Below are 13,489 nucleotides of genomic sequence, written 5' to 3'. Positions count from 1 at the left end.
AAGAGGGGTTTGGAAACATACGCAATCAAGGCAGGAAGTCTCTATTACTGCCCACAGTTCAGCATCAACTAACTGCATAGCAGTTGGAAAACAATATTAATCCTTTGGCTTTTCTCAATACTTCGATGACTTGCTTCAGAAGACAGGATTTTTTAAGTTCTCAGAAGCCACAAACCTGAAAAAACTATCTGGATGCCATGTGGGCTCAGAATTCCATCCCAGCTGACCTCAGTGCAAAAATGGGTCCAGCGTCCACAAAGGACAAAATTCAGCAAAAGTGTCTGCTGAGCAACAAAAAACATTTTCCAGTGCAACAATGACTCTGTGTTGTCTAATACGAACAAAACTTCACAGACAAATGCAGCACACCACTCCAGTTAGGTTATTGATTAAGACTACCATGACTGTACTCATTCAGTTTTATGAGGTATGTATTAGCAGTCTAAATGGTGTAGTCTTTTTCCAGGTACTGATTTTGTTCCTTACTTGTTACAAGTGAAATTTCCAGATAATGCAATCAACTCCCTGTCTGCTTATCTTGGCATAAGAAATATCTGTGGTTGATATTACGCCTCAGGATTTAAAAATAGCTTTTAAGTCTCACTCTGCTTCCAGCTGCTTGCAGAAGAAATGTTGGAGAGAAGGCTTCCTCCAAATAAGAAACTGGAAGTACCAACCTGTACTCCAAAGAAGATACTTTCCAAACTTAGAATTCTACAAAACTTAGGTACTTTGACTCCAGCTTCCTTCACTCTGGACTTCTAATGCTGTGACTGAATCATAAAACCACTTTGTTCTGGGGCAACCCCTATGTCTAACAGCTCTGTTAACAACTGGAACTTAAACCTTCTTACCATAAGCTACATCCATGTTTTTACACATATCTGAGGTGGATGCTCAGCCTGTATAGCAACATCCCATCTTCCAAGAGCTGCCCCCATATCTCAGCATTTTCTCCTGGTCGGAACAGACAACGTGAATCACTTTCTACCCTTCGAAAGAAAATCCAAATTTTCTTGGCTACCTTGGCTTTAAGGTAGTGCCATTTGGTGCTGTTATGATTCTGACGTTTGTCTCTCATCCCACCATCTGGTTAGGAACTTCTTTGTATGGTAGGTTTTAACAATTTCTCTCTCCCCAGGTGTCATGATACATGAGTTAAAATGTTGTCTTGGCTTTGCAACACCTTACATATAGCACTTTTAAAAATAATTGACTTGTATGATATATGTCATAATATTATGAAGTACATGCTCTTTAGGGTATAATTACCTCATGACAGAGGCCACATGAGACATTAATACTGTGATGACTGTTGCAATAATAGATTGCTTGAACTGCCTAGTCTCTACCCCTTCTTTATTGTTTGCTGTCAGTTGTAGAGGTACCATGTGTCACAGCTTGTACAAAATCCTATATGAACAGATTGCTAAATATATTGCCAGTGGGTATTACTGTCCACAGGTTTCATGCGTTCCTGTTGGAGCTTTGTACATGGATGCTTGGGCATGGTGGGATTCTGTGCCATGATTTGATCTAAGTAAGAGATTTCTCTTGTTACCTCCAAATTTTTAGCACATATGCTCTTAGGTAACATGATAATATATATCATTAATCTGTGAATTCTCATGTTCTCACTGTGTTTCTGAACTAGCCTGGCTCTGTTTTACTTCCTCAGTGGATCCATAATATTAATTTAAACTGTTACTATTCTTATTAATTCTGATATCTGTTTTTCCTCCATACTGTTTCTGCTTCTACTGAAGCACTCATTCTTGTGGAATGAGTAATAAAAAGCAAAAACACATCATCCGTATTAATGAATGTTATCTATCATGGGTTTGCTTTTTCAGGTTCTGGTAGCCATCACACACAAAACAGCTGTTCTACTAAAGCTGGGCAAGAATATTCTGGCATTATGCCTCCTCCTCTGAACGTCCTGTGGTTGACACCGATAATAATTAGGCCTGCTTCATTTAGCTTTAAGAAAAAATTCAAGGAAATAAAAATTAAGGGTTTCGTGATTCCTCATCTCCATGTGATTGCCAGGGAGCAGTGAGAGACAGTTGCTCCCTCAGGGACAGGGAGTGGGATCCCATAACCTGGCCAGCAGAGCAGTGACTGGCAGCCAGGCCCATCCCACCCCCATCCAGGAGCGGGGCAGCCCTTGTCTTGGGCATCAGGCACCTCCCTGGGACTGGGATGGGAGCCGGAGACTGGTTCTGCTGGGATGTCTCTGGGGCAGGGACTGATGGCCCCAGGGGGGCTGACATAGGCTCCTGGGCCATGGGCAGGGGGTGCGTAGCCCTGGGGGGCCTGGGCAGGGGTAGTGAGGTCTGGTAGTACCCTCAGGGTCTGACAGTGATATCTGAATCCTCTTATTACTCCAGTACATTTTAAGGTTAGAAAGACCTGGTTACAGGAAAAAGCGTACAAGAAGGAAAAGCAAGTGGACTCTAGTCAAGAGTGGTTCAGTAACATCCAGTGTTCCCAGACTTAATCATTTGACTTTCCTGCCTCATTGCTCCATTTGTATTTTTCCATATGTTTAAAATAGGCCACTATATGCCCAGAGCAATTGTCTTCACCATGGGTGTGCCTCCTGATGCACAAGAGCATAATCTCGGTTCCATCCCCACCCATGTACTGAGTGGTTTTCATTGACCACAGACCACCCCTGCCCCTTAAGGCTTCAGGCAAGGCAGGGGTAATCACTGTGTTCAGGGAGTGGAGCTGAATATGGCTTTTGCAAATCCGAACCCTACTGTTTCCTCTCTTAGGAGTAATATTTCCCATTAACATTTCCCAGTAACTCTCCTAGTATGATTATTTAACATACGTGCCGTCCCAGTACTTAGTCTTTCCCAGTGTTCCTCACACATCTGGAAACTTTGCCTTTGACAAGTTTCAGAGATCAGTATTCAAAATGGGTTAATATATACCAGTAAGCCACCAGACAAGTGAAATGGTACCCTCTCCTTTGGTATTTTATGTGTAAATCAAACCAACCTTCCCAACTTTCCCCCTACTCTATTTTGACCATTATTTCAAGAAAAGGGAGATTGGGCGTTACCCCAGACCTGTTCATTCTCTTCCGTGTCTTCCAGGAAACAATATCCTTGGGTTCTTCCATGTGCTAGACTATGTCTCATGTCCACAATAAATAGAATTATATTATTATTAGAATATTTTCTCTGTGTACCTTGTTGATAAAGTTGAATGAAACAACTTCTCTTATCTTTGTCTTATTCTATTAAAGTCAGCTTGGCAATTGACCCAGAATTTGGCCTGTATTGTTTATCTAGTTCCAATGGTTTAGCTTACCATACTCGCTGAAAAATCGTGAAATAAAACTTTTCCTCTGGCTCTAACTGTAAATATATTTTTTTCTTCACAATTAACCTTCAGTGTTAGGACAGGAATTATTATCTTTTCCCTGCTGTGTTCTTCAAAATTCCAAGCAATTCTATTATCAAAGAATTTTATTCTCTAAATTGTTAGTAGTTCTCTTAGTATCTCACCTAATGAGATAGCTGTGTCCTACCAATTGGTAGATAATGGCTGGCCATTAATATTTCAGCCTTAGAGTCTGAAAATTAGATCCAGTGGCAGCAGAGATGCCGCTAAAGCAAAATTAATTATAGCGTTTCAGGTCTGATGGGGCTTTTCATTGCATTTCGCTGTTAATAATATAGGATGTTTACACACATATTTTTATAAGTTTGGAGATAACAGGAATTGTAAGATGGGTGCTAGCCTTCACTCCTACATGAAGTTTGAGTGAATCCCTTGCGCTTTGATCTATTAAACGACTTCTGCTAGGTGTTTTGGGGAGCAGCTAGGCTGTCTGTCTCTACCACAAAGATATCCACCTTCTATATTTGCAAGTATGATGTAATTTTTTTAACATCTGTGATATTGTGCACAGGACAACCGTGCTGAACAGTTGCAGAAATGAATTATTAATTAATTGGCTTGCACCATCTAGCTGTTCACTAAGTACTATAGCCAGTACTTCCCATCACCATTCCTTTCATCTCCTTGGCTCGCTCTTTCTTCAGCCTTCTTGTTACTTACAATCACTCATTCTGTTGATTGAAATCACATTGTTAATTCTCTGGGGACTGAAGTCTGTCAGTGTTTCTGTAATAGTGTTAGCAATTAATAATAAGGAGAAGACCGATTACAACTTTTTCTGAATGGGAAAGGGAGACCAAAAGAGAAAAACAGGATAAGAAAAAGAGTTCTTGGTCTGATTAGTTTCTGAACATTTGCTGTGAAAATGGAGTTGCTCTGCAAAGGAAGCCAAGGGAAATTATGTTATAGAGGGTTCATATAGCCTTTTGTTCCTTCGTTAATTAGAACTGGTTTTCATTCATCTAGTTTTCTACCACTGCTCTCCTACTTATTTGCCTGTCTTTGAGCAGGTTTTGTTTGGGTGTTTTGCAGGTCAGAATTAGCTTCCTGCTGTGATGCAGTTCACAATTTTATTGCTTCTCAAAACAACACCCCACTGGGAAGTAACATGAGTTACGAAGTGGACAGTAAAAAGACCATCCTCATTACAGAGGACATTTTTAAGATGCTGCCTGTGGTAAGAACTGTATCTTTGCCTGTTATTACAATTGCAGTATCATACATATTTTGGGTTAGTAATAGAGCTGCTTGCTTTGATTCCTCTGGAAGAGACCCTTCACCCTTTGTATGCCCTTCTTCATTCACCTTGTCAGACCTTATTTTTTCACCTTCCTTTGCAGTGGTGGAGGCATGAACAAGGTATCATAGATTAGATTGTCGGTAGAGTTGCTACAGAACACAAGTTTCAGCCTGTCTTGGCAGCCAGCTAAATTCAGAAGTGAATCCTTTGAGATCATTTGCCTTGCTTTTCTCATTCCCATTTTCAAAGACATTTCAGTCTGGACAACATTTCATATTCCTCGTATTCCCATACCATTTCCAGTGCAGGCTTGGGCATATAAATTATGAAAGCTATTTTGGTGATTATCCTGATAATAGACCAGACTAGACTAGAATAATTTCAGTTGGAAGGGACCTACAATGATCATCTAGTCCAACTGCCTGACCAATTCAGGGCTGACCAAGTTAAAGCATGTTATTAAGGGCATTGTCCAAATGCCTCTTCAACACTGACAGGCTTGGAGCATCGACCACTTCTCTAGGAAGACTGTTCCAGTGCTTGACCACCCTTTCAGTAAAGAAATGCATCCCAGTGTCCAGTCTAAACCTCCTCTGGCGCAGCTTTGAACCATTCCCGTGCCTCCTGTCACTGGATATGAGGGAGAAGAGATCAGCGCCTCCCTCTCCACTTCCCCTCGTCAGGAAGCTGTAGAGAGCAATGAGGTCAATCCTCAGCCTCCTTTTCTCCAAACTAGACAAGCCCAAAGTCCTTAGCTGCTCCTCACAGGATGTTCCTTCCAGCCCTTTCACCATCTTTGTTGCCCACTGGGGTGGGGCCTCTGCAGCCAGAAACACAGGTTAAACAAAGGAATCAGGTTTTGTAGCTCAGGACTTATAATAGGGAGACCAAAGAGGGGCAGAGATGTCCTTAATTTCTCAAAAGAGCACATGGGAGCGCTCTTACCCATTTCTGGTATTATTGATTTGTGAGATCCCAGCTATCATGAGTCTAGTCCTTTCTAATGCTGCTGTGAAACACTAAAAACTTCATTGTAATAGAGGTTACAGTGGTTCCAAATTTAAACTGAATTAAAAAAAAAAAAAGTAAGTTTTATGGGCATATATATGCTTGTTAAGCTACACAGAGTTGTCTGGCCTTTGTGTTCTCCTACACTCTTCTCAGAATTGAACAAAATATTTGAACACATTGTTTTGTAATACATTGCCAGGCAACGTGATGTCTGCCACCTTCCTCACACCTTTTGCCTTGTTCATAAGTGTCCCTTCTTGCTTTTCTTTGGGGAAGTTGATGAGAGAAGGAGGAGGGGTAATGCTTTGTGTAAGCAAGTTTTGGACTCAGTTTTACTAGTGGAGTCAGCTTCTGCAGTCAAAGCAGCCCAGCTGTTGGCCTCTCTGTTGAATGTCAGTGCTCCCACAGCAGGAGAGGCTGAACAAGATCTATGAGATGTTTCTGAGACCCTGGGATAACAGCCAACTACATTAATGTCAAGTGAAATAGCCAACAATTTACATTAAATTTACTAGGTTGTGATCTGTGCTTGTTCAGAAGTGGATGCATTCAGCTTCCCCACTGCAAGACAGCAACCTCTAACAAGAGTAGAGAGGGTGAACAGCTGGAAACAGCAACCTCTTCAGTTAGCTGTCACATACACCATGAGTTAAGCCAGGGCACATGATTATCTTTAACAGTATCTTCAGGTTCTCCTAAATTCGTTATTTTACATCAAATGTAATTGTGTGATGACAAAGTAATGAGCATTTACAGAGTTACCTTCTATTAGCTGACAGAGGCAATGACTGTGTGACAACCCCAGGTCTGTTACAGTACAAAGGAAAATGGGTAAATTTAAACTAGCTTCAGTACAAGTTAGTTCCTTAGCTTGTCAAGGATTCAGTCCACTACTAGATAATTTTTGTGTTAAGTGTATTTAAAATATATTTATTGAGTTTTAACAATGCAGTGTTATTACCTCAAAGTACTAACTACAGAAGTAGCAGTTCTCAGTCTGTTGGTGCCTCTTTTTGGCTCTTGGCTGTCTAGGCCTGGCAACCCTGTCTGCTAAATGGTGAATGCTTTCACCAGGATTTACCAGATTAAACCTGCAAGGACAAATGACTAAAGTCGTGAAGAAACAATAAAAATATTTATAAGGCATTGGACATGTCTTTTTATTTGTTTGCAGTCCTCTCCTCTGTCAGTCTATCCCTTCAAGACCTGTGCCGTGGTTGGAAATGGAGGCATTCTGAAAAATTCCAGCTGTGGAGCTGAGATCGATCGTTCTGACTTTGTGTTTAGGTAAGAGCTGCATCATCTTACTGAAGGGTGTTGAATGTTTCTAAAAACTTGGCAGGCCTGGAAGCATGCCAATGCCAGTTTGAAACAATGAGAAAGGATCTTGACAATTCTTTATTTCTGCCTCTCTAAGGATAGTCCTTCTGCTTTGTAGATTTCAGAGCGCTGCTTCCTAAGAGAGGATGATAGGGATACATGTATGATGTATGATTGCAAAGATACCTCGCCAGTGATGTGAAACATGGTTATCTGAGAACCTGAAATTTCTGTTCATTTAACATCCTTTAGGAGAAGGAACTTTTTTTTTTTTTTTAATCAGGAGAGGAGATTAAAGAAAACCCTGAAACTGAAATAAGAAAGACTGATATTGAATGTTGCATGTTTACCTTTACCTCTGGTTTAACAAAGGGTTTACTTAGCCTTGCGTTGGCTCACTAATGCAGTTATTTAACTTCCCCAGTATCTGTCTCACCTTCTGTTAGCCATATAAAAAATCAGGCATCTAATTTAAGTAGTTTTTGTCAGCTCCCTCTACAGATTGTGGAGAAACCAGGCATAATCAGGGTGTAATTTGGCCCACTCTCTCAGTACGTGACTCACACTTTGTAGTTCCTGCAAGGGAACAGAGTAACCAAGTGAAGGTGGTTCTCTCAGCGATGTCCAATCACACAGTCTGCTGCATTTTGTTTCCTTTCCTCCTTTTGACTAATATTTGGGCTTTTCAGGAAAAAAAAAAAAAGTCTTAATAAAAATGGGAAACCTACATACTAAGATGATAAATATACTAAGTGACTGATTTTAAAAATGTGCTTTCTTTACCTGTTACATAAACCACTGTTTCTGCAATTGGGCAAGTTATGCTGTTGTTGTCTCATGAAACAGCTGTCAACATTGCTATGCAAGCTGAGGGGCTGGTATCAGTCAGACTGTTTTAAAAAAGAAAATATTAGAAGACATTCAGAAGAAATGCATTGTTTAGGCAAGAGGGGCAATATTTCCTAACAGGAAACAGGGCATTCATAGACTGGCTCTTTCCGGGATTTTAACTTTGCTCCTGATTTTTGAGATGATTTATGAAAATGAGCTCCCTCTGTCCTATTTTAACCATCTGTACAGTAGATTAAATATTTTTACTAGAAGTGCTGTAAGCCTTATTTAATATTTGTAAAGTGCTTAGAGATCCCGGGGAGCTCACATGAAAGTGTCATTGCACAAGAGAGGAATTAGCAAATAATAACTGTAAAGCATTTCTGGTGCACACCTGTTTAAGTAAATGTTTCTCAATTTCAGGTGTAACCTCCCTCCAACCACGGGAAGCATTAGCAAAGATGTTGGCAATAAAACAAACCTTGTGACTGTTAATCCGAGTATCATAGCTCAGAAGTAAGTACTACTGCAAATCTGTTTCTGTGCAATATTGTATAATTGTTTGACATGATTTAGATTTTGCTGGAAATCCATTGGGATACCAGCATACAGAGCAGTGCATGCAGATTACTTCATTAAGCCTAAATTCCCATGTAAAATATGTACCGGTCTAAATGGAAATCTGTTAAACCTGGCCTTTTTTGTAGCAGAAAGGAGTCAGCAATACCCAGATTAGCACTAATTAGTGCTAATTAGCGCTAATCTGGTACCAGTCCACAATTTATGACAGAGTAAAACTGATGATTGCAAGCCCAAGCCTCGTCTTCCCCCTCCATGACCCTCATGACCCCCAACATAAGAAAGGAATTGTAATCATAAGTCAGGAAAGCCTGGAAATGTGTGTCCAACTCTATCAGTAGGACTGTAAGCACATGTTCTTAGGTAATGTGCTTAGAGGCTATTCTGATGAAGGCTGTTTCCTGAATGAAGGCCCAATTTCTGTAATCCATTTTCTCAATCCATACAAAAGCTGCTCACACACTTTTTTCTCAGCAAAGTTTTTTTTCACCTTCCTGATGAAAACAAAACCTAATGAGGCCAGGCTGACTAATCTGACATCTTCAGCAGGCTGGAACTGCAGCTTATCTATGAAAAGGACTGCTGTGGCATGTTATTGACTGCTTACTGATCTTACTGTATCTTATTGTCTGTCATATCTGTATTTGTCAAATAGACAACATCAGACAAAGGTTTTTTTTCCTTTATATAGGAAGAAGGAAAAAGTACAGTGAGCATAGAAATGATTAATGGGCATTTGTTATTGATTCAAGGATAGAACGTGATTTTTTGCGATGAGTACTAACTACCTTGATGGTTACCCAGTCCTTTTTGATTTAAATGAAAGTGAATTATTGCTTCTCCAAAAATAGATTTAGCTCATTGATGTTCGGGGGCTGCACAAAAATATGAGGAAGGAATGCTTTGTCCAGTGACTCAGCATCATTGATGACTACTGACCTGATGGACGATTCGTCTGGGCTTTATCGAAGTGTTCTGCCACAGCTGCACTAATTTTTTAGCCAAATTAAGCCACACCAGGGTTAATAGGAGTTACTCTGAAGGAGAAAGGAGCTAAACCTGTGTGAGGATGAAATAAGATTATGAGAGGACTTTAGGATTTTAAAAAATTTATTATTTCCATATTCAGGGAACACTGTAAATGCTTTTGAAGGAGGAGCAAGAAGCAACTTGGCACCATTCAGCAGAACTAAATTTGTTTCTTCTCTCAGAAGACCTATTCTGACTTTACTCACTTTTAATTTATAGTTCTGTGTTTGGGTACTGGGTTAGTCTGATGTTAAGGTTAATCAGCTTTTGAACTGTGTCTGTCAGGGTGTACATTGTAGGTGAACTCTCCTGAAGTAAAGAAGCATAGTTCTTACGTGTCCTAATGGAGCTGAGCTACACTGCACCTTAAAGTGACAGAGCTGGAAAGGAAAACAAGATGAGGTCGAGCTGTTCAGGCTTCTGGCTAAGGAAGAACAGAGATCTAAATTCTGTCCTGAAGCCCTTTATGTACTTTACACTGAGTAGAAATGGAGAAAATTCTTGGAGTAGGGGCCGGAAGTTCACCCTTCAGCCACTCTTCTAGACATAGGCTCAGGTGTTTCTTGCTTGTTTTGGTGGCCCAACTCTTGCCTGCACAGGGGTCCAGGGTCAACAGGAGGGGCTGAGTCTCTCTCATTCATTTTGTTTCAGAGTCTGGTGGTAATGGCACTTTTCTGGGAAGCAGAAGCTGTTTAAACCCCTTCAGGCTGAGAAAGGGTATATCACTCCTTGTATGAGTTCAGTTGTGCAAGAGGTAACTGATAACTCCTCCATGAGGGTTTTGAATGGAAATGGCAGTGGTTGCTGTCCTCTGTCTCGAAGTGCTGCATGAGAAGAGGGTTTGAACCTGCTCAAGTTGTGAAGAGAAATGAAACTAAGTTTTCCAGTTTCTGCTGGAGCCATTTGTGAAAAGTGAGCTCTGGTAGCCCTTAAAAGGTGAAAATACACTGCTCAAATAGACAGCTATTTACAAAAGAGGACTCAATGATTTGAATACCAAAGTGTGCAAGTGCCATATGCTCAGGTGATTCAGACAACTCAGATCTATACAGGAAGCGAGTTGAGTGACCCCCTTGTGTCTTGTATCACTTCTTGGATAACTCTGGAATTTGACTATTCAATATTTGGGAGCATTGAGTTATCCAATGGTGAGAACTAAGTCTCTTTGCTGGCTACTGGGGAACGAAAGCATCTGAGGATAAATCCTCTTCATTTGTGAAGTTAGATCTCTAAGTCTTTGAAGATCTCCATGTGGTCCCTTTGTAATTGAAGGATGATAAATAGACATGCCTATATTTTCAGCTATTTTAAAAGTATGTCAAAAGCAGCTAAGGCCCTGCAAAATTTGAGCACACACTAATCTCTAACACCCCCAAGACTGTTCACATGCATGCTTCTATTTCCACCCAGGGCAGACACCCAGATTTTGAAGAGAGGTTATTGTATACCTATTGATGTAAGAAACACATTTCAGAAACATGCAGTACATTTCACAGTGCATATATTTTCAAACAGAGAAAGGATAAATACAATTTTTTTTCCTTTGAAATTTCATGAATCAATCAATTCTGTAAACAAGACCTGGTCTCATTAGCAGTGAATTTGATCTGCTTCAGTAGCTCTCATGTTGCCAACTGGATCCTATGAAGTGTGTTTTTATTATGCAGTAAAGCCAGGTTTCCCTAACTGCACATACGACAACATATAACAGGTTGGTATAAATTTGCAATGTAGACACGCTGAACTAGTGCAGCAGAGTTCATAACTCATATATGCAAGTGCAGTTGTTCTGTCTTGGTCTGTAATATTTATATCAATAGTACATTCCTTTCATTCTTTTCCTAAAATGTTGTGCATTTCAGATACAACAAACTAAATGAAAAGAAGGCAGAATTTCTGGAGAACATTGCAGTCTATGGAGATGCTTTTCTTTTATTGCCAGCATTTTCCTTCAGAAGCAACACGGCCACTTCTTTTAAAGTATATCACACTCTGCAAGAGTTCAAAGCAACCCAAAGGGCAATATTTTTTCACCCCATCTATCTGAAAAGTCTTGCCCAGTTCTGGAGAACTAAGGGTGTGAAAGCCTACCGGTTGTCATCTGGTTTTATGATCACTAGTGCTGCTCTTGAGCTGTGTGAGAATGTGAAGCTTTATGGCTTCTGGCCTTTCTCAAAATCCACAGAGAAGATGCCAATCAGCCACCACTATTACGACAATCAGCTGCCTAAACCAGGTTTCCATGCAATGCCCAAAGAATACAACCAGATCCTTCAGCTTCATGGCAAAGGCATTTTGAAGTTGCAGTTTGGTAAATGTGAATCAGACTAAAAAGGTAGGTCACATTCTTAGAACATAAAATATCTTTATTTAAGTAATGTGTCAAGGGAAAACTTGTTTTGCAAACAGTGTGGGTCTGGTCTTCCTTAGAGAGACATTTCTACTTTACACTCAAGGAAAGTTGTGTTCATAAATAAATGAAAGGTTGGAGTTTTCTGAATAAATATAATGTACCACAGAAATGAGAAATGTTTTCTAATTGTGAACTTTAGATGGGGAACATAGCTAAATACACATTATCACCATAATTCACAGTCAATCAGTAGTGTCTCCTAATCTCAGATATGTGTCTCTACCAACCTATGTTTGGTTTGGTATCAGTTCCCATGAACCAGCTTCCTTTGTGAACTGCTTTATTAAAGGCAGTCACATACTATGATCTACAAGAGGAGACACCTAATCCTGGCACAGCCTTTCCAGACATATACAGAGGCCAGAGTAAGCATTAAGATTGCCCCATGGAGGAGTAGCATGCATATGCGCCCTTGTTCCCTCTTGTTAGGTAAAGACGAGCTTAGAGCAGTATGCTCTCGCATCCCTAGGCTGTGGAACAGCTTGTCGACAGCAGTGAGGAAGTGGCCATACACAGCAGCAGATTTTGCTGAGAGTTTTACTTTGAGGCAGCTCAGAAGCTGGGAATTATAAATATAGGATGAAGTGTCATTCCCTTTCTTCTGTCCTTTCTAACTGCCCCATCCCCCTTGGACCTCTACTTTCTGTGTGTTGCCTCAGAGAAATGCAGCGCAGAGTCTGGCCTCTGACCTTGAGCCAATTTACCACGTACCGATTACGGATGACTTTGAAAAGATGTGTCTGCATGTTTCGATCTTGATTTGTCCTGTTAACAAAATAAGACCTATTTGTATAAATACTTCTTCATCTTTTAAGCTAACTCAGAGATTCCCCAGCTCACAATACTGTTGTCAGATTTTCCTTTCACAGAACTCTATTTTTCCAGGGGGTTCAAGTTAATGCAACAGTAAGTGAAATGTAGGGTAGAATTACAATTCTATACAATATGCTTTAATTGGACTGATGCAATCTCACTACTGTATTACTCAAGCTAAATAAATTCAAATAGCATCATCTTGTTCAAGCCAGAAATTTTAAGTTCAAAAGCTAAGGGCTTTTCTTCTAGCTAGGTTCTGAAACGTATTTGAAAATATCCTTTGATGGTATTTAGAAAACACGCTATATCAAAGATAGATTCACACGAGCTTCATCATCAGAGACTGGTAAGTTAGCTAGTTTAAACTAGCAGATTGCTGGCACCAAGAAGGCATAATTTTGTTCAGTTTCAATTTATTTGAAGAAATAGAAAAATAAACTGCTTTCATATATTATTAGAATAATATAAAACATGTGAGAAGGGACCTAGAAGCCATCTAGTGAATCCATTCTCCTAGTCCATGGCCGGAGATTACCTAGGAGGACGTGTATGTTTATGCAGTTTCATGTGGCTAAGGTATGCTTTTTTACTTGTAAAAAGTTGCAGCATATTGGAAAGGTTAAGAAATACATAATGTATTTTTCTCAGTGGCTAAGCTGTTTATACCCTGCAGTTTCCATTGTATTTATTCTTCCTATAATACAAATCACTGGCAACATACCATGCAATTTTAATTGTAGTAACTACACGAGCTAAGAAAATGAAAGGCAGCTTTTTATGAATATTTAATCTAAAGACAAGCAGATAGAAGCCACAAAAATATTTAAGCGTCT

The 13,489-nt window shown here is 40.0% G+C and overlaps 1 protein-coding gene across 2 annotated transcripts in view; it reads left to right on the top strand.

Annotated features, from left to right (window-relative positions):
* Nucleotides 1–13,489, top strand: part of ST8SIA6 (ST8 alpha-N-acetyl-neuraminide alpha-2,8-sialyltransferase 6) — a 48,612-nt gene that overhangs the window by 22,440 nt on the left and 12,683 nt on the right. For both annotated transcript variants that reach the window (XR_010371758.1, XM_064444721.1), the window contains exons 5-8: nucleotides 4,450–4,594; nucleotides 6,843–6,955; nucleotides 8,243–8,335; nucleotides 11,290–11,762. Coding sequence is in view for 1 of the 2 variants with exons in the window: in XM_064444721.1 (XP_064300791.1) it covers nucleotides 4,450–4,594; nucleotides 6,843–6,955; nucleotides 8,243–8,335; nucleotides 11,290–11,758 (820 nt within the window). In the remaining variant the exon portion in view is untranslated. The remainder of the gene's footprint in view (nucleotides 1–4,449; nucleotides 4,595–6,842; nucleotides 6,956–8,242; nucleotides 8,336–11,289; nucleotides 11,763–13,489) is intronic.

The sequence above is a fragment of the Phalacrocorax carbo genome, chromosome 2, assembly GCF_963921805.1.
Source record: "Phalacrocorax carbo chromosome 2, bPhaCar2.1, whole genome shotgun sequence".
Classification (NCBI taxonomy): Eukaryota; Metazoa; Chordata; class Aves; order Suliformes; family Phalacrocoracidae; genus Phalacrocorax; species Phalacrocorax carbo.
Note: the sequence above shows the minus strand (reverse complement) of the source record. Positions and strands in the feature narration are given on the sequence as shown.